General features: G+C 33.9%; 1 protein-coding gene across 3 annotated transcripts in view; it reads left to right on the top strand.

Annotated features, from left to right (window-relative positions):
* LOC143231905 (potassium/sodium hyperpolarization-activated cyclic nucleotide-gated channel 2-like) overlaps nucleotides 1–25963 on the top strand; it is a 143161-nt gene extending 117198 nt beyond the window's left edge. For 2 of the 3 annotated variants that reach the window (XM_076466714.1, XM_076466713.1), the window contains exons 4-10: nucleotides 345–619; nucleotides 2680–2751; nucleotides 13913–14062; nucleotides 16313–16531; nucleotides 16704–16850; nucleotides 20581–20824; nucleotides 24191–25963. In XM_076466714.1, the coding sequence (XP_076322829.1) occupies nucleotides 345–619; nucleotides 2680–2751; nucleotides 13913–14062; nucleotides 16313–16531; nucleotides 16704–16850; nucleotides 20581–20824; nucleotides 24191–24669 (1586 nt within the window). In that variant the 3' untranslated portion in view covers nucleotides 24670–25963. The remainder of the gene's footprint in view (nucleotides 1–344; nucleotides 620–2679; nucleotides 2752–13912; nucleotides 14063–16312; nucleotides 16532–16703; nucleotides 16851–20580; nucleotides 20825–24190) is intronic. The other variant, XM_076466715.1, reaches the window with a different exon arrangement.
* Nucleotides 25964–27403: the final 1440 nt, after the last annotated feature.

Raw genomic sequence — 27403 nt, 5'->3', positions numbered from 1 at the left:
ACACAGCAGATAGCCTAATTAGGATCATTTTTATATTTACTCCTCTGTGTTAATAAAAGCCACGAAAAAGTTTTTTGCAGAACAATGAGATAAAATTAAATCTATTAAGTTTTTTTACTTCAAATAAAAATATTCATTTTAAAAAGTTGTCTTCGACTTAACCTTGTTGTTTCCTGACTTTTTTATTGACAATCAGACCGAGAAGGATGATATTTAATTACGTTTTGTTTTCTTGTCTGAATCATATTCAAAGATCGTTTGTAATATAATTTTTTTTCGTCAAATTTTAAAACAATTAGAATTCTGTAAGTTTAAATTGTGTCATCTTATTTGATTTTATTTAGGAATAATGAACCGTGACAATTCGAAGCAAATTATTCTAGATCCTAAACTTATAGCCAGATACTACATCCGGACTTGGTTTTTTCTGGATTTGATTAGCTCCATTCCCTTGGATTATATTTTTCTCATCTTTAATAAGGACTATAGCGACAACTTTCAACTCCTGCACGCTGGCCGAGCTTTGAGAATTCTGCGGTTAGCCAAAATGTTGAGTTTACTGAGACTGTTACGTGTGTCACGGTTGGTGCGATACGTTAGCCAATGGGAAGAGGTTTACGTAAGTTGCCTTATTCTTTAAAAAAGTACTTCTGATAAAACTTTTAATATTTTGAGTTTTTTAAATAAAAAATCTTATATTATTTTTAAAATTATTGTTTTACCTTTATTGATAAAACATTTTTTTTTCTGAAATAAATAATTAGTTTTATAAGATGTGTTTAGTATTCGTAAAACGTTTATTGACCAACTTATTAAACAAAATGTTCGGTGCGTGATTAACACACTTTTTAATATTGGATATCATTTAGATATGACGTGAGCAAACTCAAGAAACACTCGTCTAAAATATTCATGTAATTCAAAATAACTCTTCTAATAAATAAACGTGAGAATACAATTAAGTTGCTCTTATGCATATTCACCATTAGTTCTCAGTTCAACCACCAGGATATATTTGTGTAATAATAGATTTAAATAAATACAAAAATTCGTGCACAAGTTTACAACAGTTGTTAATATGCTAATTGTTAACTTCTATCAGCCAGACAAATGGTCATTTACAGCATGAAATTAAATAAGTGTATCAGCCAATCAAACGGTTACTTATAGTTTAGAATTAATTAAGTGTATCAGCCAATCAAACAGTTTAAAGTTGGCTCGGCATAGCCAAGCAGTTAGGTCACTCGACTCTCAATCTAAGAATTACGGATTCACATCTCCCTCCCACCAAACATGCTCGCCCTCCCAGCCGTTGGGGCGTTATAATGTGACGGTCAATCCCACTATTCGTTGGTAAAAGAGTAGCCCAAGAGTTGGCGGTGGGTGGTGATGACTAGCTGCCTTCCCTCTAGTCTTACACTGCAAAATTAGGGACGGCTAGCACAGATAGCCCTCGAGTAGCTTTGTGCGAAATTCCAAAAACCAAACCAAACCAACCTGGATTACGATGACACTGTTAAAATAAGGATTGTTAACGCAGATAACCCACGTGTATTTCGCTCCAAATTAAAACAAACCAACAAAGGTGACTACAGTTATTAATAAGTATTAACAGACTGTAACACAAAAAATTAACACAAGGCAAAGAAAAACACGTACAGAAAACTAAAGGTAACTATTGTTAATGACAAACGTAACACAACAAAATTAGCACAAGGCAAGAAAACATAACACGCAGATGAAAGTTCTTTAGTATTAAACCTATTTGAATTTTTCTGAGGTTTCTTAAGACCTGAGAGGAACTCTCTATAACCACAACTGTGTCAAGGTTTTAATACACTAAAAATATTTCATTCGTTTGGTAATGGGTTAACACCTCGACAGTTTGGTTCCTGAAACTAGCTTCGCACGTGACAGAATCAACTCAGCAAAGTTTTGCTGAGGATACTAAACGTTTCTTGCATACTTTCAGTTGAGGATCCGTGTTTTATGCAGTACTAAACTATCACTCTTTATGAAATAGCGCTTGCCATATTTCTACTTTTAACTGTTACTCTACTTATCTGGGTATGAATACTAATCCATATAACACGTCTTTTATGTGCCACTTTTTTTTGAAGATTTCTTGCGACGTTTACCTCAGTTTCTTATGCCTACAGTTTTAGGTTTCCAGTATGGTTATATATATATATAAGTTTATCTACCAACATTAAAGGTTTTTTTTTTGTCTCTTCCATTTCTGGAATCGTGGAATTGTATCTTAAAATATAAATAAAACCAAAATGTGTTCTACTCAATGAAGCATGTCACCAATGGAGTTGTTACGTTATTACGATAAATGAATAGTTCTGGTTTCGATACCAGTAGTAAACACAGTACAGCTAATCCACTGTTCAGTTTTAGCTTAAAACAAACAAACAAACGTCTGACGTGGATGAAAAACATTAATATATTACTTGTCTTTGAAAGGATCGTTTAAAATATATACTTTGTGTTTAACTAAACCTCAATAAAAGGAAGGTTGTGGGACAATGTTTCTTTATTATTTAATGGTGTGATACAACTATTGAAAATAGAACTGACATTAACATTTAGTCGCTGAGTGTGTCTTGTTTATTTCTACAATTCAGCAGACATATCCTGTATGACGTATATATATTTCATAAATTACCTTTTTAGAAGGGCTGCCAATTAGAGGGCTTGTTGCACGCTTGGAGAGACCATGGAAGAAAAGGGGAACAGATAAATAAGGTAAATAGATTATACACCCTATTAAAGATAAAAAAACCCAAAAAAACAGGCAATACTGTTGGCAACCGTAGTCAACACTTCAGGCCAAAGCCCTCTAGTGGAAATACCCTAAATCATTGACAACTAATAAAACGTACGGAAACAAATTCAAACTAAAACAATACATTCCTAAGACATTTATCAAAGTTGGTGGAATTAGTAGAAATAAAGAGTACTGTGTATAATTGTTAGTTGCTTTATCTTAAAGATAAATAAAGCATGTATTAGAAAAAAATATTGAGAGACCAAGAAAAGAGAAAAAGATACCGACAAATTAAATTGAAAGGAAAAGAAATTATGACGTTTAAAATCTAAGAAAAAAACATAATAAAACCGAAACTGTATTTTAATGCTTATGTTATAAAATTAAATAGTATCTTGGCGTGTCCATACCAGGGCGTCGTTTCATTTATTTATATATGTTAAGTAAATGTACCAACTGATATTTCACGTTATCTTTGTTCGAGCCCTGTGAAGGCGTAGATTCTGTCATATAAGAATTGGTCTACGTTAAAATAATATGAAGGGCAAAGGATTTATTCTACTTGTGGAGTGGCGTGAAAGTGTGCGATTCTCTAATAGGACATTCGCTCTCAACGACCATTTCATTAATCTACTGTTCAGATAATTCTGGGCCCCGACATGGCCAGATGGTTAAGGCACTCGACTCGTAATCCGAGGGTCGCAGGTTCAAATCTCCGTCACACCAAACATACTCGCCCTTTCAGCCGTGGAAGCGTTATAATATTACGATCAATCCTACTATTTATTGGTAAAAGAGCAGCCCAAGAGTTGGAGGTGGATAGTGATGACTAGCTACCTTCCCTCTAGTCTTATACTGTTAAATTAGGGACTGCTGGCGCTGATAGCCATCGTGTAGCTTTGCGCGAAATTCAAGCCAAACCAGATACTTCTGTCATCTTAATCTATCAACTTACTGAGTTGTTCGACTCTATTTACAACTGTGGAACGCGAAATAACTTATGGAAACTATTCCATATCAACTACCCTACGACAACCCGTCCTAAAACCAATTTATTTAAAGAGCAGACAAGAAAGCACAGCTGTATTGGTGGTTAGAACAGGAACAGAGAACCTTAAATTATGCGATGTTTTGATGCGGTTTTATGAGTTTCATTTTGTCTGCCCTTATTCTGTCATTAGACATTAGAGGAATTTGTTCTTCTGGTTTGAATATTATCCAGTATATTTTTGAACGTTTCTGCTGACCGTGCTGTATCCATGATGCTACAGTTCCACTCTGGTGGATAAAAACCCTTTCAAGATGGTAATACAGCAGCTCGTATTTGTCCAAAATTGGTTGAAGAAGCATGACAGTGATTGACCTTCCTTGTCAACAAAGTACCAAATCTCTTTCTGATTGAACATCTTTGGAGTGAACTTGAGCGTGACATTCGCCAATATAATCTTCTGTTGATATCTGTGAATCTAGTGGGCTTCCTTGGTCAACAAAGTCCCAAATCTCCTCTATCTGATTGAACATCTTTGGAGTGAACTTGAGCGTGACATTCGCCAATATAATCTTCTGTTGATATCTGTGAATCAAGTGGGCTTCGTTGGAGTCTCTAATACATTTAGGGTACGAAGTGGGCTGTGAAAATTCCAATTTTATTTCTTGCGTTTCACTTGACGCCAGTGAGGGCAGACCTTGTAGATTTAAATGCAAAGAAACTCTAAGAACGATTGCCATTAAAATTATGGAACAAAATGACAGTGTTCAGCTTGACAACAATAATCTTCGGTGTCGAAGTTAATTATGCCAATAAATTTCTTATGTTATAAGGTAATGAATTTGATATTGCCTGACCAGACTTTTGTATCATTTCAGATGTAGTTGTTTGTTATCGGTTAAACTAATAACTGTGGGCTCAACTATTTTTGACAAATGCATAATTATATATTATTGTCACACAGAATTAAGCTAGTAAACAGAAAGAAAAACAACACAAAGTTCACAGCTAGGGTTTTCTTACTCGTTTGGAGGAACAACAACAAAATGATAATTGGATAAAAAAATCCGTTGTAGTCAGAATCCGAGAAACGGGTGTATGAATTTCCAAACAATTGACTCTTATTTTCTGTAAATTTGTTTTTTCCTAATTTAATTTCAAAAAATAACCTTTTATTTTTGGACTATTTTAGTTCCTTATTTTTACAAAATGCCACTTATTTGTCGTGGAGGAGTCTATGGTAAAAAACAGTAAGGTAAATTTTCTCTGTTTGCATATTGATTCCTCTGGAAGTACGACTGGTCTGTTATGGGAATGAAACATTTTTAGAAGATCTCAAATTAAGCAGTGTTCGCGCATTTTGTTCATATAATGTGTTAACAAGTGTTTTGTCAGTAACGTGTTTGAAAAGTAGCAAATTTGGATCACACTCTCACAAAACAATAACAAACTCTGCTAAATTAAAGCATTTTATATAACGAGTACAGAAAACCAGAAGTTGAAATCCGTTACTTCCGTTTGTAGAGTCGATTATGAACCTTAGAAAATTAGCTGTACTTTACGAGACAACTTGAGTACAAAACTCAGTGACTGTAAGTTCCCAAGAACCATTGAGTATACGTTGAGTCGCTGTTCCTCTATGGTCTTTTCAAAACCACAGAGCACCATTGTATTTAGAAAGCCTCATTATTGGCTTTTCTTCATTACGGGCTTAGTCTGTGCTTTCATGTGGTGGACAGTGTTGTGAGTTTCGTCATTACCTAAGTTCAGCTGGCTGTGTTATAACAAGTTTCATAGTCTGAACTATATGTCGGATCTGTTGAAAGACTGCTTTCAGTTGAACTTTCAGAAACAAAACATTTCTTCCTTTGTAGCTGCCGTTCGAACTTTTACTTGAAGTGCAGTTGTTGCATCAACTAATTATTCTACTCAGAATCAGGAAATACAAGGACTAGAAATTCAAATATATGTTTCTTGAAAGGCATCATACTGGATTTTCAAAATTAACCTAAAACAAGTTATCCACTTGACAAATCTTTCAAACTTTATCATAAAGAAATTTGGATATCTTGTTCCACTGTAAAAACATGCCCTCTAATAATGTTTTAACTAAACTTTAATAATTATATATGGTGCTGGTTGTAATTATTATTTCAGGCTTAGCTGTAAAAAATTATATTAAAATGTAATTTTAAAAAAAGTAATATTTTTAAACACTTTTTGATGTTTCATGACTTGTCATAACACAAGAATACAGTTAATGGATTGATTTGAGATGCCTCAGTTTCTTTATTGTAGCAAAAATACCACGTTGTACTGATTTACAACGTGCACTATGCTGCATGAAATTATTTTCGTTTCCACCAAGTTAGCGGTGCCAAAACATGACATCACAGCATGCCAAAACATGACATCACAGCATGCCAAAACATGACATCAGAGCAGCTACCAACACATTTTTGGAGTTTCCACCAAGTTAGCGGTGCCAAAACATGACATCAGAGCAGCTACCAACACATTTTTGGAAAAAAGAAAAGAAAAAAAAAGATACATATGTATCTACTGGAGAACTAAATATAACTCAGATATCTGAGCTCCACTCACGTGCATCAATTTGCATGGTTGTATGATTGAGCGTGCACGCAACGTTTTAATCAATCATGATGTTTACGTTAATATGTGATTGGTGATTTTATATATCCAAATTATATAACAGGACGAGCACAGATGTTTGGAAAAGACTAAAGGAATAGCAATATTGATGAAAACAACATGATTGTAATGACTAGGTGCCATATTATTCAAAGATGTACATATAACTGTATAAAATCATCGGAGTGATTGGGTAACATTTCAAAGAGAACTTGAATGTGAGCATGAAACTTGATCTTAAAGAGTGGGTAAGACTTTGAAGAAAAATCTTGCACGTAAAGATAAAACACTTCAACCAAATTAGTCGTTTAGCCGTATATAGATTCGCATATCGTACCTGTGTAAAATGAGATTATGAGATTCAGACGTACAACCACAAATAACTAAAAATAACCTTTGTTACAAAATGATATCTACTACGATTGCTTTTTATCAGACTTGACAACAGCAATACCCTTGTATGACACATGTTTCTAAATGCAGGTAGTAAAGAAACAAAACCACCAGACATCATCTGTACAGATATCACATGGAAAGACTACAAACTGGGGTTAACAACAAAAACACTCGACATCATCTGTACATATATCACACGGAAAGACTACAAACTGGGATTAACAACAAAAACACTCGACATCATCTGTACAGATATCACACGGAAAGACTACAAACTGGGGTTAACAACAAAAACACCAGACATCATCTGTACAGATATCACACGGAAAGACTACAAACTGGGGTTAACAACAAAACCACCCGACATCATCTGTACAGATATCACACGGAAAGACTACAAACTGGGGTTAACAACAAAAACACCAGACATCATCTGTACAGATATCACATGGAAAGACTACAAACTGGGATTAACAACAAAAACACTCGACATCATCTGTACAGATATCACATGGAAAGACTACAAACTGGGATTAACAACAAAAACACTCGACATCATCTGTACAGATATCACACGGAAAGACTACAAACTGGGGTTAACAACAAAAACACCAGACATCATCTGTACAGATATCACACGGAAAGACTACAAACTGGGATTAACAACAAAAACACTCGACATCATCTGTACAGATATCACACGGAAAGACTACAAACTGGGGTTAACAACAAAACCACCCGACATCATCTGTACAGATATCACACGGAAAGACTACAAACTGGGGTTAACAACAAAACCACCCGACATCATCTGTACAGATATCACACGGAAAGACTACAAACTGGGGTTAACAACAAAAACACCAGACATCATCTGTACAGATATCACACGGAAAGACTACAAACTGGGATTAACAACAAAAACACTCGACATCATCTGTACAGATATCACACGGAAAGACTACAAACTGGGGTTAACAACAAAACCACCCGACATCATCTGTACAGATATCACACGGAAAGACTACAAACTGGGGTTAACAACAAAAACACCAGACATCGTCTGTACAGATATCACACGGAAAGACTACAAACTGGGGTTAACAACAAAAACACCCGACATCATCTGTACAGATATCTCACGGAAAGACTACAAACTGGGGTTAACAACAAAAACACCCGACATCATGTGTACATATTTCACATGGAAAGACTACAAACTGGGGTTAACAACAAAACCACCCGACATCATCTGTACAGATATCTCACGGAAAGACTACAAACTGGGGTTAATAACAAAAACCGTTTGTTTGTTTTGAATTTCGCACAAAGCTACTCGAGGGCTATCTGTGCTAGCCGTCCCTAATTTAGCAGTGTAAGACTAGAGGGAAGGCAGCTAGTCATCACCACCAACCGCCAACTCTTGGGCTACTCTTTTATCAACGAATAGTGGGATTGACCGTCACATTATAACGCCCCCACGGCTGAAAGGGCGAGCATCTTTGGTGCGACCTGGATTCGAACCCGCGACCCTCGGATTACGAGTCGAACGCCTTAACCACCTGGCCATGCCTGGCCCACGCCGTACTAAATACTTTGCATTTCGAAATAGAAAGAATACATACCAGAACTAAACTGGAATTTGTATTGTACTAAATGCTGCCTTGTTTGTTTCGGAACCTAGCGTGAAGCTACATCAGGAATATTTAGGCTAGGAGACCGTAATTTTGAAGTAATAGAATAGAAGAAATGCAGACAATAACACAGACAAACAAATCTAATCGAATAATCAATTTTGGCCGACACCCTTTTAATGCGAATCCAACCCTAAAATGTGACCTTAGTTTTGCATCAACGGGTCGCTTTGAGGTTCACAGTCTCACAATTGAACCATAAGACTATGCACGACTTAATGAATGTGACTATATTTAAAAATGAATCAAGAATCAACACAGAATATATTTCAACGTTGATGGTTTATTTGCATAAATATATTTGTCTGAAAGGACTTCGTTACAATTCTAAGTAACGTTCAGTTTTGTTTGTTTGTTGCTGAATTTCGTGCAAAGCTACTCGAGGGCTGTCTGCGCTAGCTGTTCCTAATTTGGCAGTGTGAGACTAGAGAGAAGGCAGTTAATTATCACCACCCACTGCCATCTATTGGGCTATTTTTTTACCAACGAATACTGGAATCGACCGTAATTTTATAACGCCCCCACGGCTGAAAGGGTGAACATGTTTGGTGCGAGGGGGATTCGAACCCGTGACCCTCAGATTACGAGTCGAACGCCTTAACCCACCTGGCCATGACGGGCCTACGTTCAGTTTATTTCGCTGCATCAATACAGTTCCAACGCTAAAATCAGGGGTTCGATTCCCCTCGGTGGGCTCAGCAGACAGCCCAGTGTGGCTTTGCTATAAGAAAAACAGACACACACACAATACAGTTCTTCTTGGTTTGATAATTTTCAAGGTAGCAGAATCAATTCTCTTGTAACTGTAAGTGTAGTGTTTTATAACATTTTTGTCGTTTTTGACTCTTAATTTTAAAGTTAACGCCTTTGTAATGCAACTTGGAAAAAAAAACACTTTTCTGCAGTAGAATACCTTGTTTTTTACTTTGTGTAGAGGTACGATAAGAGTTTATATGATATAAAGTATGTTTTGTGGTTACGGATTGCATTCAGCAAAACGTTAATCTTTGCAATTGAAATAAATTGGTGATATTTGATATGTTTGTTTTTGAATTTCGTGCAAGGCTATACGAAGACTATCTGCGCTAGCCATTCCTTATTTAGCAGTGTAAGACTAGAGGGAAGGCAACTAGTCATCACCACCCACCGCCGACTTTTGGGTTACATTTTACCAACGAATAACGGGATTGATCGTCACATTATAACTCTCCCATGGCTGAAAGGGCAAGCATGTTCGGTGTGACTGGGAATCGAACCTGTGACCCTGGAGTGCCTTAACCACCTGGCCATGCCGGGCCGTTTGATACGAATCCAAACTTCTAATCAAGAGTAAATGAATTATTTAGGTCACTGTTAGCGATATTTTCGACCGTAATCCTAAAAATAGCCACATTTCATAAGTTCGGCCATCTTAATGGTTTTAGGTTAGTTCCAAGTCCCTTTACTGCGTCCATAATACATAAAAAGTATCGAATCATTTTTAGGAGTTTTTTTAAACACTACTTCTTATAGGTCATGCAGACCAAACATTAAACTGACTAATTAACTTCCCAATCGAGATTTCAGATGCATTTCCAGTGTTTTCAGAAACGCCAACCTACATAAACACGCGTGTATAAAATGCCTTCAACCCTGAGTAATACATATAAGTACAATTATGCGGTTACTTAAATATAGCTGTTTATTTTTCAGTTGCAGTTTACGTATAAAGAAACAGAACAAAATATATTTTTTTAATTTCCTAATCTAAAGATATTTAGTAGTCTAGTTTCTTAACTATATATAAATCTATATATAAGTTTATGTGCTAATTATTGAAGATTCTTTCAGGAAGTCGGAATTTGAGGCCTAGAACATGTGTTGCGAGTGTTGTAACAAGGTTATTATTATTATTTTTTATTTGTTTCCAATGTTGTGGTAACAGTCTTGTTAGAGAAAAACACTTATCTGTTCCTCGTTTTTATATGTATTTTCCTAGCACCACTCAGTATTATGAAGACTCAGGGAAAAGCCAAAAACTAGCAATATTTTTCTTTTATAAGAAAGGAAGATTGTTAGTCGTTCGTACAACAAAATACTCTTTCTGTTATTAGGTGTTTTTGCAAGATGACAAGACACAGAAACTCCGATATTAAATTGTGATTGATGCATTAAATGCGAGATTTTAATTACTTAAGAAGCAACTTCTCTGTGGAGTTCTTCTTTCAGAGAACAAGTTGTGTCCCTTTTCATTCATTACCTCAGTGCTTTGCAAGCTTATGAAGTCTAGAGTTTCTAGTGTTGGTATACATTAACTGAAAGGGTAAAGACACGTGATAATTGCATTGTGCTTTTAAAGTAAACATCTATCTGACATAACATAAGGACACCAAAGGACAGTTTGGTACTTCAAGACTGTCCTCACGCAACCGAAATAGAGAAAAGATTTAAAACATTCTTTTTTTGAATGAAATAATCAGTTCTTCTCTTGAACTTCTGTAAATTACAAAACTTCGTTATTGCCGACGAAAATTCATTGGATAAGTGAATGACCCCTTTAGAAAAGTAAAGCTGTCGTAACTGGAGCCTACCCTATGTTTTCTCAAATTTTCAGAATAAAACACAAATAAATCGAAGGAAGTTATCCTATCGATCCAATAGGTAATCTTGTAAACTTCAATCAGATCACCTCTTATACTTCTCTTATCAAGAAAAAATAAATGAAAAGGCTTTGGCCTATCCTTGTAAAATAACTTATGTAAAAAATAAATGAAGAGCCCTTAGCCTATCCTTGTAAAATAACTTATGTAAAAAATAAATGAAGAGCCCTTAGCCTCTCCTTGTAAAGTAACTCATATCAAAATAATAAATGAAGAGCCCTTAGCCTCTCCTTGTAAAGTAACTCATATCAAAATAATAAATGAAGAGCCCTTAGCCTCTCCTTGTAAAGTAACTCATATCAAAATAATAAATAAAAAGGCCTTAGGCTCTCCTTGTAAAATAACTCATCTATTCCCGTAATCATTCTTGTAGATCTTCATTAAACCATTTTTAAAAAGTCAGTATCATTTCGCATTCTGTTCTCTAGGTTCTATCCACACACACACAATATATATTAAACTTGTTATTGAAATTATGATAACCCAAATGTACCTTGCTTGTACTGTAATTAAAGAACATTTGTGAAATATTCGTCTAACTTACCAACTGATCGAAATGATCCCATAATACCTCAATACAGATAAAAATACCCAATATTTTGATATCACTAATAAACAAAACTAATTATCCATCTGTTAATATCATGAACGTAAACAAGAAGAAGCAAAAACTGAAGCAATGACCACCATGTAGCACACCAATAGTAACAAAAGTCCAAATTTAGGAGGATCCACTAATAATACATTTTCATTTTCACCCATCCAGCTATCTTATAGTACAACCAACTAGTCTTTGCCCAAGTCCTATCAATGGAATATCTTAACTAGTATTTTGTGTGGGCCGTATCGAAAGCTTAAGTACATCAAATCTGCATCCTTTTCCATTGTCCAGATAACAAGTAACGTCCTCCGTAAAGTATAACAGATCAGTAAGACAAGATTTCCCTTTGGTAAATCCATGTCGACTTTCATGAATTGATATCATATTTTACAAAATGATTTCCCTTTGCTTATTTTGTCAGACTATAGAGTTCTCCCTACTCCTGAAATCAGACTAAATGACATATTGTTTCTTGGCCAAGTTTTATCATCTCTTTGCAAACTGTCTGCTAACCTACCCAAAATGAAACAGAAATATTTCCACCTCTTATCCGTGTTTTCTGTTAAGATCTTTGAACAAAACCTTCCTCGCCTTGCTGCTTTACCTACTTCAATTTTTTTTTCAATTTTTCTCTTAACTTCCAAGCATTAATATCCACATGATTCAAGTAATTTTTAATATTTCCCAAAGAATGCATCTCAGGGTCAGGGTTTTCTTATATTGTAAAAATACAAAAGAATAAAATATTTGAAAAGCCACAGAGTCATTTAGTAGACTTCAATAAAACCATGACATCAGGATCTTTTACGGACCTTGTCTCAATATTGATAACTTGTTTACCTTTAACGTGGTTAAAAATCCTTATTATTATTTTAATACTATCAACCAGTTTCTTTGTAAAACCCTTTGGATTTCCTTATTCGTTTTTAACAAATAAAAATGAGGTCATGAAAACCTTGATTTTGCTCCCATACCTCAGTCCAATACTGTAAGACGAAATAAAGAGAAGTCAAGATATAATTTCTCTAACTTAACCTAACACTTTAAGATGAGATCAAGAAAAGTTTGGATGCAGTACCTGCAACGTAATCCAACACTGTATGATATGATAGATAAAGAAATAAGCGTAATTCCTATATCTCAATCCAGCTAAGATATAATCAAGAAAAACCTTGCTATGATTTCTATAACTTATTGCAACACTGTAATATGAGCTCATAAGAAATCTGTGTGTTGGTTTTGTATCGTAATTTAACATCAGAATATGTTACTTAAATGTCTTCACTTCCTCTCTGGATGTCGAAATGAATTGTCTTTGCTACTTTTATTGGACAAAAGTATACCTGCATCCTGTTCTTGAGAAGTAGAAATGTTGACAAAATAAAGTCGTCACTTACTGTACCTACAAAACAAAATAGTAAAACACAAATCAAACATTTCTGTCACTATTGACAGAAAGGATGTGTAAAACTGATTCTTGTGTTAATGTTGGAAACGATCTTTTTATTTTTAGAACACAAATATTACTAACTGATTTTGTTTTAAAACTTTCTCTGTTTGATTTCATTCCATGTCTGTTTTAGAGATATTTGCGCTGTTTCACTCCGAAGCATCCGCGTATAAGGGTATGAAAAATTGACTTTAATTACATTTAAATCTTGATAGGAGTATTTTTTTTCTAAAAAATAAACCACGGAGTATATCAAAACATGTTCACCATCTAATTATTTATCTGTCAATTTTATAATTATTGGCATATTTAATAGTTCGTGTTTCTGGTCACAAGGTTATTATTGATCATGGTAACGAGAATATAATCGTTTCTGTTAATGGAATAAGACTATATATACATTATATGTATAATTATAATAAGATTATATATACATTATATATATAATTATAATAAGACTATATACACATTATATGTATAATTATAATAAGACTATATATACATTATATGTATAATTATAATCATAAGATTATATATACATTATATGTATAATTATAATTATAATAAGACTATATATACATTATATGTATAATTATACTTATAATAAGACTATATATACATCATATGTATAATTATACTTATAATAAGACTATATATACATTATATGTATAATTATAATTATAAGATTATATATACATATATTTTTTTTTCCATTTCAGTTTCTAAACATGGCGAATATGTTTATGAAGATATTCAATTTGATATGTATGATGCTACTGATTGGCCACTGGAGCGGATGTCTTCAGTTTTTAGTCCCCATGCTCCAAGGTTATCCTGCTAGCTCCTGGGTTTCTATAAATGAACTCCAGGTGAGATGTAGAAAAAACACCATAAGATCCTGTAATTTTAACCGGTTTTTTTTGCATCCTAGTTTTATTTTATTTCCTTCTTCCTGCTTCACCTATTCCTACAAAATGTAGCAGTTGTGGTGTTGTTGTTTTTTTCTACTGACTTAAACTTTCTTAGTGTATTGTAAACAAGAATAAAGTTCTTTGCATCGATTTATTACCTTTTTACCCTTACTGGGATAAAAAGTCCTAGATACAGTTTTTTGATTACTGAGCATATAGTCATAAAAATGTTGCTTTCTTAAGCAAATGGTTACTCATAGAAATTGTATCTTTAACGATAGCTGTCAGGTTCGTAAGTTTGTCTTTGTTTTGTTTTTTTCTTTTCTTACTGGGATAAAAAGAAACGAATTAAAACTACGAACCTGACAACTATTGTTAAAGATTTTATACACTGCTCTAGAAACCACAAGAAAATATAGAATTAATAAACAAATATACTTTATTTAGGGAAAATATATGAAATTATGTATTATATGAATACAGTTAGGAAATGTTCCAAAACTTGTTACATCAGTGTCAAAAAAGTTTGGCTAAATTCTATTAGAAACAGTGACAACAAAAACAAGTTGAAGGAGACAGACTGTCCCGAGGGGAAACAGATTGAAACAGAGAATGTCAATGATTCCACCTTATATAAACATTAAGAATTTCGAGTACTGTCATTGGATAAATGAAACTTTGACAGAACCAATGAGAAGAAACTCTTTCAATGTTGATAGGTTTTTACTGCGAATGAAACGTTTACAGCGTAATAATAGCTTTTGTAATTATCGTAAAAGCTAACGTGTGTTTTTTTTGTCCGTGACAACTAGATATGCAAATTGTTCGAAAGAAGACTATTTCTAAAGTATATTTTAAGTAAAAACGTCTCACGAAAATGTACAGACATTTTATTAAACAAATTGTAAGAAATGTGCGAGTCAGAAATTGACAAGGTGCAAGCTGTCTTCACTATTTAGTTAATTTGTTTTAGGCGCCAGACAGGGATCGAACCCCAAATCGCAGTACTATAATACCTCAAACATACCGTCGATTACCCACTTATGACATTCATTTGTGAGTAAAATCTCATACCTTCAGTTACTCTAGATCTGTGCCCCAAAGCACAAGACGTTTTACGAATACAATATCTGAGTTTTCAAATTAACTGAATATACTGTCACGTGTCACGTTGTTAATTGTACCAATGTTCTCTATTCGTTGCACTAGACGAGAGTATTGAAGAACTGAGCAATAACAGCCACGATAATAAAACTCCAAATACTCTAACAAATCCATAATTTACTTGCTTTGCTGTACACGTGATCATCCTAAATGTACAAATGGACTGACAAAGTGAACTTTTCTTTTCTGCAGTAAAGTTTTAAGAAATAACGACGTTGTAACATATTTAAATAAAATCAAAACTTGTTACAATGATAATATTGAATATTGATGTTCGATACTATTCGAAAACAACAACAACAACGACAGAAATTGTCAAGAAAAATACCTTTTAGAGGATCTTGAACTGGAACAGATTATCATGAACGACTTTGTAAGATTGAATAATTCTGTGTAATTGACGAAACAAAACGCTCTGGTCGTTCATTTAATAATTAGTTTCTGTAAATGCGACCCAGACGAAGCCTAGTGGTTAGCGTGTTTGGAAATGTTAATCTAAGGATTCAGGGTTTGCGGCTCTTTGCTATAGCAACGCTCTTTGCACTTTGGAACTATGGGTACGTTGTAATAGTGACAGTCAAACTCTACTATTTGGTCAGACAAGAGTAGCCCAGTGGTTGACGGTGAGTGCTTATTTACAAGCTGCCTTTCCTCTAGTATATCTGCATGCTTAAAATTAATAATTATATTTATTTATTATTAAATATAGAGATTCACAATGGGCTATCAGTGCTCTTCTGCCCACCGTAAGGATCGAAATCCATTTTTAGCGCTCATAAGCCACCAGGTATCAATAGGGATTGCCATGCGAAAACAGTCTGGCATGCAACGATAAAAGAGCATTAGAACGTAGCATGTGCTTATTACATTATATGTCCGCTGTTGGGTCGGCGCTAAGTTTACGGATTTACAATGCTAAAATTCAGGGTTCGAGTCCCCGTGGCAAACAAAATGCAAATTGTGTAACGTCTTGCTAAGAAAAATACAGAATTGTATTATGAATGTTAATTTTCCTATACTTATTTTTTTTCTTTTGTGTTTCAGGACGTAGTTTGGTTTGAACAATATTCTTGGGCCTTATTCAAAGCCATGTCTCACATGCTATGTATTGGTTATGGGCGATTTCCGCCCCAGAATCTGACGGATATGTGGCTAACTCTACTAAGCATGATCAGTGGCGCCACCTGTTATGCATTATTTCTTGGTCACACAACAAATCTCATTCAGTCTTTGGATTCGTCTCGACGTCAGTACAGAGAAAAGGTAGAAAATAACACCCTTAAGTCCATAGTAAGGTATAATGTAGTTTTTCTTTAATATTAGGCTTGAACTACAAACTGTATTGTGTTAACTTCGTTACTTCATTCAGTAAGGTTGTTGACAAATATATTATTCTTCTCGACAGATCATGCGTATAACGGACTTTTTTTTGCAGGTGAAACAGGTGGAAGAATACATGGCTTATCGTAAACTGCCTCGCGACTTACGACAGCGCATTACGGACTACTTTGAGCACCGCTACCAAGGAAAGTATTATGACGAGGACGCTATTCTTGGAGAATTATCCGAAAGATTACGAGAGGTGTGTTTGTTTACCGTTATTATGTCACCTTCAAATCTGTTGGGTTATTTTGTGTTTTTAATACTTCTGCGTTTGCATGGTTAATGTTCTGTATATTCGTTGGATGCCTTATTGGTTAATCGTCCCTCGCTGGTACAGCGGTAAGTCTACAGACGTACAACCCTAAAATCATGGGTTCGATTCCCCTCGATAGACTCAACAGATAGCCCAATGTGGCTTTGCTGTCAGAAAACACCCACGCTTATTGGTTAATAAAATGTATCTCAAGACGGCTAGTATGGGTATTAACACTTTTTGTTAACCTGAAGATGATCTAAAAAGGTCGAAACGTTGTTCTCTGCTTTATTAGTAAAAGTGTTAATACCCACACCAGCTGTCCTGAGATACATTTTTACTTCGAGTGGTTTTTTTGTTATCACGAATTACTTCACCATGGTTAATCAAATCCTCCTTAATTATTATATCTTAATTGCATCAATTAATTGTGGTAATTTTCTTGCGCATTACTTTGTTTCTTCCGCTGTCGTTGGTAGGGACATCAGTGGAAGGATATTTGTGAGGGGACCCCAAGTGATAGTTGCTGTAAAACATTTATAACAAAGGTCATATTAACACATATATATGCAACTTACGTCATAGTTAGTGTAAGGTTTGAGGGACCCACGAAAAGCTAACATTTTTGTCCATTTCTTCTCAGACCGTCTATACACTTACGATTTTGTATCCATAATTGGCTTAATGGTTAGAAATGAAGGGTTGAAGGTGGATTTCAGTACGAACTATACATTGGTAGCTAGAAATATAAACTTGTTTTTTATTGGTTGATGGTACAGCTTGAAATGCTTCAAACTAACTATAAATAAGATTAAAAGTTGTATTTATGTAAGAGCAAGTTTTCAGGTAATGAATGCTACCAAGCCCAGAACTTCATATTATACCAAAATATAATTAAGTTTTCAATATATATAAACCAGTTTTGTTCTTTACTGATCTACATTATCAATGTGTGTGTGTAGAGTTTACAGGTCGACTTTTATATATGGGAAAAAAATGTGTATTTCGCATTACATATTCAAAAAATAGTAACGTTAAGTGCAAATTTAAAATATATAGGAATAAACAACATTATATAGATGTATGTATATATATATATCTTAACAGTTGATTTAATTAACATAATTAATTCAACTAAAGAATATTCTAGTTTTATAAAACACGTGAAAATGTTTTTTTTACTTATTTATATAAGACTGATATTTACAGGCAGTAAAATTATACATTTTGCATGAATATAAAATGTTCTCCAGAACATTAAAAACAGATGTTAATTTATTGTAGAAAAATCAACCAACTTTTACATCAATTCATGTAGTTTTTTCTCAATCAAAATTAAGCCTAATTTTCAGTTTAATAAATTGACCAACTTTTACATCAATCCATGTAGCTTTTTTTCTCTTAATCTAAATTAGGTCTAATTTTCAGTTTAAAAAACCGACCAACTTTTATATCAATTCATCTAGTTTTTGTGTTTTTCTCTTAATCTAAATTAGGCCTAATTTTCAGTTTAAAAAATCGACCAACTTTTATATCAATTCATCAAGTTTTTGTGTTTTTTCTTCGTCTAAATTAGACCTACTTTTCAGTTAAAAAACCGACCAACTTTTACATCAATCCATGTAAGTTTGTTTTTATTAATATAAATTAGGCCTAATTTTCAGTTTAAAAAATCGACCAGCTTTTACATCAATCCATGTAGTTTTTTCTCTTAATCTAAATTAAGCCTAATTTTCAGTTTTAAAAACCGACCAACTTTTACATCAATCCATGAAGTTTTTGTTTTTATTTTCTTAATCTAAATTAGGCCTAATTTTCAGTTTAAAAAATTAAAAGTATCGGGAATATTAAGGATATACTTTGCGTCATTATTGTACAATATATTTAATGACAATTACCAAAATCACACTTTCTGAATATTCTATCAACCTAACATGTACAGTTTCGTGTGTGAGATATTTATGTTGAAGATGGTAGTTATAGTTCAAATATCACATGGAAACACCACAGCTCTATAATTTATTCGAGTTATATGGTTTTAGAAATTTACAGTTATGAACAAAACCAGGCACCTATCTGTTTCTTTGTGGGTGGTATTAATTTTGTTCAATGTGTAGATTTTTTTCAACATTGCCGAGCTTAGGTTATAAAAAGAGAGACATTTTTTTTCTCTTTCACTTCGACTTAACATTTTTTTTACCTATGTAGTCCAGTCTTTTCCTCGACTTTATAATTGCCATTAGAAATCGTAAGAGAAATTTTTTTTTCTTGTAAATACAAATAAGATAGTACAAGAACGTTAATGTAATTACAGCTTGTTATAACTTTTTTGTTTACTTAAAGAAATAATTAAAACAATTTTCGTAAATGTTGGTCGATTTCAAAATAGGTTAACAAATGAAAAGTTTACTTCCATAAGACGGGTTTCTTTTTCATATGGTGAATGACCTGATGGTTAAAGTGCTAGACTCGCACTCTAAGGGTCGCGGCCTCGAATTTCCGTCACCGAACATGCTTACCATTTCAGCCGTGGGATGCTATAATGATACGGTCAATCCCACTATTCGTTGGTAAAAGAGTAGCTCAAGAGTTTACAGCGGATGTTGTTGACTAGCTGCCTTTCATCTAGTTTCTCACTGCTAAATTAGGATCGGGTAGCGCAGATAGCCCTCGTGTAGCTTTGCGCAAAAACAAACAAACTGTTTACGGTGCTTAATCACATTATAAAGAAATAAATAAAATGGGAACGTATATTTCATATATACTATGGAAAATATTTAAAACGTGACCTTAACATTTTTGTTATATTTTCGTGTTTTATTGGAAGATTACTAACCCTAACATGTAGACGTCACAAGATGCTGAAGTTAAAATTTACTACGAAAGAGTACCGTTCATCCAGATGTGATTATTTGTTTTTAAGTTTCGCGCAAAGCTACACGAGGGCTATCTGCACTACCCGTCCCTAATTTAGCAGTGATAGACAAGAGGGAAGTCAGCTAACCAATAACACCCGCTGTAAACTCTTGAGATACTCTTTATAAATAATGGTGGGATTGACTGTATCATTATAGCATCCCACGGCTGAAAGGGTAAGTATCTTTGGTGACGGGAATTTGAATTCGTGACCTCCAGACTGCGCGTCTAGCGTCTTAACCATCCGGCCATGTCGAGTCTCCAGATATGAACGTAACCGTTTAAGTTGTAGAAATCCACTCTTTAGTATCCTCTGATTGGTTTAGACAGCAAATTTTACTGTGGTTATAATCCTGTAAATAAGTCTGTTACGCTGTCAAATAAGTTTCAAATTAAATCCTTGTAACAAATACCACTGGAGAACTGGAAGGCGAAAACAACACTTCCTTTCGAAAGCGCTCGAGTTATTGGAATTCTCTAATTGGTATTTACTTTCAAGTACGAGATTCAATCAACGTAGTAGGTACATTCTTTCATAATTTCAAATCGGAGTAATCAGTTCGCTTGCGTTTACAAGTTGTTTTTTTTTATATATCATTCCGATCCAACATTGTGCGCCAATACAAATAGCGAGGTTAGCACGCAAAAACTCCCACAAACGTTTAATTTATAAATATGTGTGAGGTAGAATTAATTATTTACTTGCTTGTTTTGTTTCGATTCGTGTTTCAGTGCTATTTCGTTTGTTCCAAAAACCTAGGACGTGATCAATTACAACTGTCGTGAATTGGTTGCATCTGTTCCATTTTTTTCCAACGCTGACCAGAACTTCGTTAACGATGTAGTGACTAAACTACACTACGAAGTTTTCCAGCCCAATGATATCATCATCAAAGAAGGGACTCCGGGAAGCAAGATGTATTTCATACAGGAAGGGATTGTTGATATTGTCATGTCCAATGGCGATGTAGCTACAAGTTTGTCTGATGGATCTTATTTCGGAGGTTAGTTGATAATCGAAGGTGGCTTCATCTATGTGACAAAAACCTAAATCTATCTATGAATTTCGATATTTCCTTGTGACAGAAACCAAAAAGTAACTCTTTCTATGAATCTTGATATCTATTTGTGACAGAACTCCTTTGTGTTCTTCAAGGCAAAATATTGGCTAATACTTGTTCAAATAATTCGTCATAAAACTTTGTGAAACACATTAGAACATGACTCAAATATGACATGAAAGATGCATTACCAGAATGTTTTTAAATACAATCAGATACATGTAATTATATTTCTCACGAGTCGTAACATATTGCTAGTATTTTATTTTTGAATTTCTACTAATGACACAAGTAGAAAGTTCAAAGCTCTCTCTTAATAACAATCAGAAGAATGTTTCTTGTAATAAACGTACATCTCTTGTTGTATTTTTTATTTATTATATTGTGGGTATCTATTGAACTGTACTAACTGTTCGTGGGGGTATGGAGAATAGAATTTGTTTCCAAACACTTCAAAGCAATAGTGTTTGTTTCTTTGTTTTTTGAATTTCGCGCAAAGCTACTCGAGGCCTATCTGCACTAACCGTTCCTAATTTAGCAGTGTAAGACTAGAAGAAGGCAGCTAGTTATCACCACCCTCCGCCAACTCTTGGGCTACTCTTTTTACCAACGAATAGTGGAATTAACGGTCACATTATAACGACCCTACGGCTTAAAGGGCGAGCATGTTTGGTGCGACGGGGATTCGAACCAGCGACCCTCGGATTACGAGTCAAACGCCTTAACCCACCTGGCCATGCAGGCCCCAAAGCGATACTATCTTTGTTCTGATACTCATGTTTAGTATTATTTTTAATTGTATACACTAAAGAATGTTACGTGATTTATAAGGATTTTAAAAATACCTGCTGTGTAATTCAGAGTTGAAAAATAATATAGCTTGTATTCGACAGTGTTTAGAAATAATAGTTGGTCTGAAGAAGATAAAGTCTAATTGAAACAGTTTTCATTTAGGACTATTTTTCAGGAAGATTAATTCAGCCAACATGCGTCACGTAAACGTGGTTTATTATAAATGTGTTTTGGCTGGTATTACGTGTTATTAAAACTTGAATCTACAATTTAACATCTGTGAAAATAGAATAAAAGAAAAAAAACAAAGTATATCTTTCAACCAATCTCCTAAGTAGGGTTAGTTGAAACATGCTGTGGAATGAATTGAAACAACTAAACTATTATAGACAAAGAAGCCAATACAAATGAAGTTACGTTACATTAATTACGTGCTACAAATTGATGTGTAGATCGTAGGTACTTTTAGAATTTTTGAGACTGGTCTGATCCACCATCATCTGCGCTAGCGTCAGATTCACAGTTAATGCATATATGATGTAACACAGGATATTAACAGTTTCACAGTTCATAAGCCCGACTCTTACACACTAGCAGGATTTATTGCTCTTAATATATCGATCGCTGTACACTACACAAAACCGCTGTTGCTGTGTAGGATGACAGCATCCACTTCCTGTTCTATGGATTGTGTTGAACGCTTGCGTGATCCATCCTTTAACTTGAGGCATTTCTGAGATTTCGTTTTTACGTTTAGTATTATTTTAAAAATAGCAATTACATAAAATTACGTTTGATAATGTGACGTAACAATAATAATATATCCCCACTTCCCGCCATTTTGAAATAAATATTAAAAAAACACAGGATACTAGGGTCACAAATTCGTCTTATTTAGTGCGAGCAACATTTAGTTTATTTCATGTTTTTATATTTTGATCTCCATTTCTACATGTTTTAGGGTTAAAAACAACTTACCTGAAACACCGAAAATTTATTAATCAACTTAAAAAATCATAAGACATGATGCTCAAATTTAAACGGTCACTTCGTGAAAACTGTCTCAGAAGCTGGGTTCCAAGTGTTAAAACTTGAAAATCGTAATTAGGCGGTTTTTAAGGCGATCTGTTTCGACCAACACCGCTCTATCACATGACTAAAGTTTTGAAAAGAATAACAACTGCTTAATTTCGGTTTCAAAACGACTATAATGTCTGTTTTTTGGGGCTTAGAAATAATTCATGGTGTATGGTTTACGTTTCGTTATTTCGCATTAATGTTCAGTATTTGTATAGTCAGTCTAGTTCATAAAGATTATAGTTTCGTTATCTAAACCTAAGTACATTTTCTAAATTCAGAAATAATATTTAAAAATTTATTTTCAAATGAATTACGAATCATTCCAAAGGACAGTTATCTGTCGTAAGACTAACATAATGATAAAAATATTAAACGTGAAATAACGTTTAAGTATTTGATTTAATCCATTTTTATTTTGATACATGTGTCACTGGCAATAACTGTAGTGTTATTTTTGTTACTTTTGTTGCTTCGTATTTTCTTCTGAGGAGAATTATTATAAAACATTATTTTTATTTAGTTTGCCTAGTCGTATAACTAGTTACTCTCTTATTTTGTCACCAGGTGGCTGAGAGCTAAGTCTGAGGTCTTATTACGCTTAAAGTTGGGTTTGGATACGCGCGGTGGGCAGAGAACAGATAGCCTATCGCGCAGCTTTGTTATGAACAACGTGTGTGTGTGTTTCTTATAACAAAGCCACATTCGGCTATCTGCTGAGTCCACTGATATTAACAACGAAACAAACAATCCAAACACACACACACACACCTCTGAAAAATTGATTTCTTTCGGTCAAAATTTTAAAGATGCACTTATCTCGATTGAGATATTTATTGGAAAAAAGAGGTGAACGCTGAGAACATCTTTGGTCCAGAAATATGGATTAATTCCTGATGATGAAGATATTTTTATTTTGAAGTACATAAACTCCATTAAGTAGTATTTATTATCAGCTCTTATTTATGAGGCCCGGCATGGCTAGCTGGTTAGGACGTTCGACTCGTAATCTGAGGGTCGCGGGTTCGAATCCCCGTCACACCAAACATGCTCACCCTTTCAGCCGTGCGGACGTTATAAAGTGACGGTGAATCCCACTATTCGTTGGTAAAAGAGTAGCCCAAGAGTTGGCGGTGGGTGGTGATGACTAGCTGTCTTCCCTCTAGTCTTACACTGCTAAATTAGGGACGACTAGAGAAGATAGTCCTCGTGTAGCTTTTCACAAAATTCAAAAACGAACAAACAAATTCTTGTTTATTCTATGTTGAATGCATATATTATTATTTAACTTTGGTTAAATAATACTATACATTCTTTATCCTACATCCTTTAAGTTTGTTTTTTTAAAGTTTCTATATGACAATGGTGTTGAGTAGGTTTTATGGTAACTAATCTGAATGCAGCGTTTATTACAGCTTAATTTAGCTGTCTATTTTCCAGAAATTTGTCTGCTGACCAACACGAGACGAGTAGCCAGTGTCCGAGCAGAAACGTACTGTCATTTGTTTTCCCTCTCTGTGGGGCACTTCAATGCTGTCCTGGACATGTTTCCAGTGATGCGGCGGACTATGGAATCCGTTGCTGCAGAGAGACTCAATAAAATTGGGAAAAATCCGAACATTGTCAGTCAACGGGAAGATTTGCAAAACGACCTCAAGACCTTCAACGCTCTTCTCCTTTCTGCGCAGACTCCAGAAAGTGACGAATTCTCTCAGGATGAGCAGAAAGTTCATCTTGGAAAGCATGACAAATCTATTGCTGCAGCTTTGAAATGTACAATTCCACGACCTAAGTCCGAAAGTTGTTTCCCTCAAATTGATTTCGGACGAACGGAATCCCAAACAATCCATCGTTCGGAAACGTTCTACCAGTCTCCTAGCAGGCCCAGCACTCCTGTACACTTGAATAAGAATTCTTGAAAATCAATTTGTAACGAAATATAGACATCATTTTACGATATGTTGGTGTTGCTTATAAATAGAATTACAGTATTATTCAAATAGAGAAATTGACCGATAAATCTCCACACTAACAGGAATAAATAAAGTTGCGAGTGACGAAATATAAGTATACATGAACTAGTCCTTTATTTTTGGCGGGAAAGTATTGATGCAGACGTAAATACCCACTCTTTATATTGCCTAAGCCTGAACTGGATTTATACGTTTGTGTGCTTCCGTTGACGAAACGCCTGAACAAATGTTTATGGGCTTTGAAAATGTGATGACTATAAAAGTAAGCAGTCGAGGAGTTTTTGACGATAAATCTGACTCTATGATACATTTAAATAAAATGGAAGGACTAACAATATATAGCACATAGTCTAAAACAGTGTATAATGAAGTAGGGTTACCATACTGATCTAAAGAAATAAGAACATACTAGCCAACTAGTTTCTGTAATGTAATTTAAAGAAATCTTTTTGTTTGTTCATTGGCTTCCCTTTCAAATATTCTGTAAAGAAACGAAGTTTTTGAATGTGATAGACTAAACATCTCGCTGTATAACGAGAGAAAAGTGTAAAAATTAAATATTGGACGTATTCTTATATCGATATTTACGCTAAAAGTTTGTGGACTTAGAACCTCTAGAAGGTAATCAAATATATAATATTTAAGGTCTCAAAACTCAAGCTAGGAGTTAAGTGTTTTCCTGCTCGTTTAATTCTTTAACCCGTAGGACTATACATAATTTTTTAACTCTGTATAGACATATAGATATAATTAAAACAATACACTTATTGTGGAGTTGCAATATAATTAGTCCAGTTCGTCTACATGTGAATATTAGAAAAGTAGGCGTAGACAAGTGTACTGAAAAAAAGTATTTTAGTAGTTTTGGGTATATAGAGAAACATTATGTAAAATAAATAGAAATAATATAAACTAAAATAGATTTCTATAGAAACTTAAAATATGATTATAATTATTGTAAATATTTTCAATACTTCATTACATATGGAATAGCAGTCTAAAACTACATCAAAATAGGCTTAACCACATTGATATTACTGTATAATATAGGAATATTATTTACTATATATAGTGATTTGAACTAGTGTTCTCGATAGTGTTTCTCAGATGTTCTGAATTATAGAGACGGATAAAAAATATTTTTACATAACGAAAAGAGAATTTCTATATAAGGAATGGATAGGTTAGCCTGAACATATTTATTCACCGTGAGGTTGATTTAATTTTTTCTTTAAGTTCGAACACATATCACTTTTTATTTAAAAAAATACATTAAAGTTAAAAATCAATTTATACGTTGAACGTAAGTCAGTTTTACCCCAAAAGGTGTGCAGTTTAATTTAACAAGGAAAAATTGGAATACAAAATTTTTTTTACAACCAGGACTTTTGATAAAATTCAAAGGGTAACGATAACCTTAGAACTTTAGAAAATAATTGTTAGATGTAATTTTAAAAAGAAAAGGGGAAAATTATAATTTATCAAAACTGAATTCACAGTGATATATATATATATATATACGTATAATTTTTAAAACTAATTTCAATTTGTATTGTTTTGAATGAAAAACTCAAGCTTAAAATCAAATACATATAAATTTATATAGCAGTTTTGCTGAGAATGTCAGGAAAAGATTGAATAACCATATTATATATTACTTATTCTGACTACAACAGGGAAAGCTGCAATAACTAGGATATACACCAATTATCCTAACAACAGGAAAAATTTGATAACCAGGATATACACCAGTTATTCTAACAACAGGGAAAGGTTTAATAACCAGGATATACACTAGTTATTCTAACAACAGGGAAAGGTTTAATAACCAGAATATACACCAATTATTCTATCAACAACGGGGAAAGGTTTAATAACCAGGATATACACCAGTTATTCTAACAACAGGGAAAGGTTTAATAACCAGGATATACACTTGTTATTTTAACAACAGGGAAAGGTTTAATAACCAGGATATACACTTGTTATTCTAACAACAGGGAAAGGTTTAATAACCAGGATATACACCAGTTATTCTGACAACAGGGAAAAGTTTAATGTCCAGAATATACACCAATTATTCTAACAATAACAGGGAAAGGTTTAATAACTAGGATATACACCAGTTATTCTGACAACAACAGGGAAAAGTTTAATGTCCAGAACATACACCAATTATTCTATCAACAACAGGGAAAGGTTTAATAACCAGGATATACACCAGTTATTCTGACAACAGGAAAAGGTTTAATGTCCAGAATATACACCAATTATTCTAACAACAACAGGGAAAGGTTTAATAACCAGGATATACACCAGTTATTCTGACAACAACAGGGAAAAGTTTAATGTCCAAAATATACACCAATTATTCTAACAATAACAGGGAAAGGTTTAATAACCTAATAACCAGGATATACACCAGTTATTCTGACAACAACAGGGAAAAGTTGAATAATTTCCAAAGTACAAAATACATGATACAAGAAAGCATATTAACACCATAATTTCGATGGTTGAAGAGAATTTGATAAGAACAACTCTTGTTTTTTAAATAGAAAGTTAATATAGGTGCAAGAATTCTAAACACTGATTTAATGTGTTTTGTGCTTAGCTATAGTACTTCCGCATGAAAAATTATTCAAGTTCATGGTAAAGAGGCAAAAATATCCTAATTAGT

This window comes from Tachypleus tridentatus, chromosome 11 (genome assembly GCF_004210375.1).
Source record: "Tachypleus tridentatus isolate NWPU-2018 chromosome 11, ASM421037v1, whole genome shotgun sequence".
Lineage (NCBI taxonomy): Eukaryota > Metazoa > Arthropoda > Merostomata > Xiphosura > Limulidae > Tachypleus > Tachypleus tridentatus.
The sequence above is the reverse complement of the archived record's forward strand: the minus strand, read 5'-3'. Positions and strand labels throughout refer to the sequence as shown.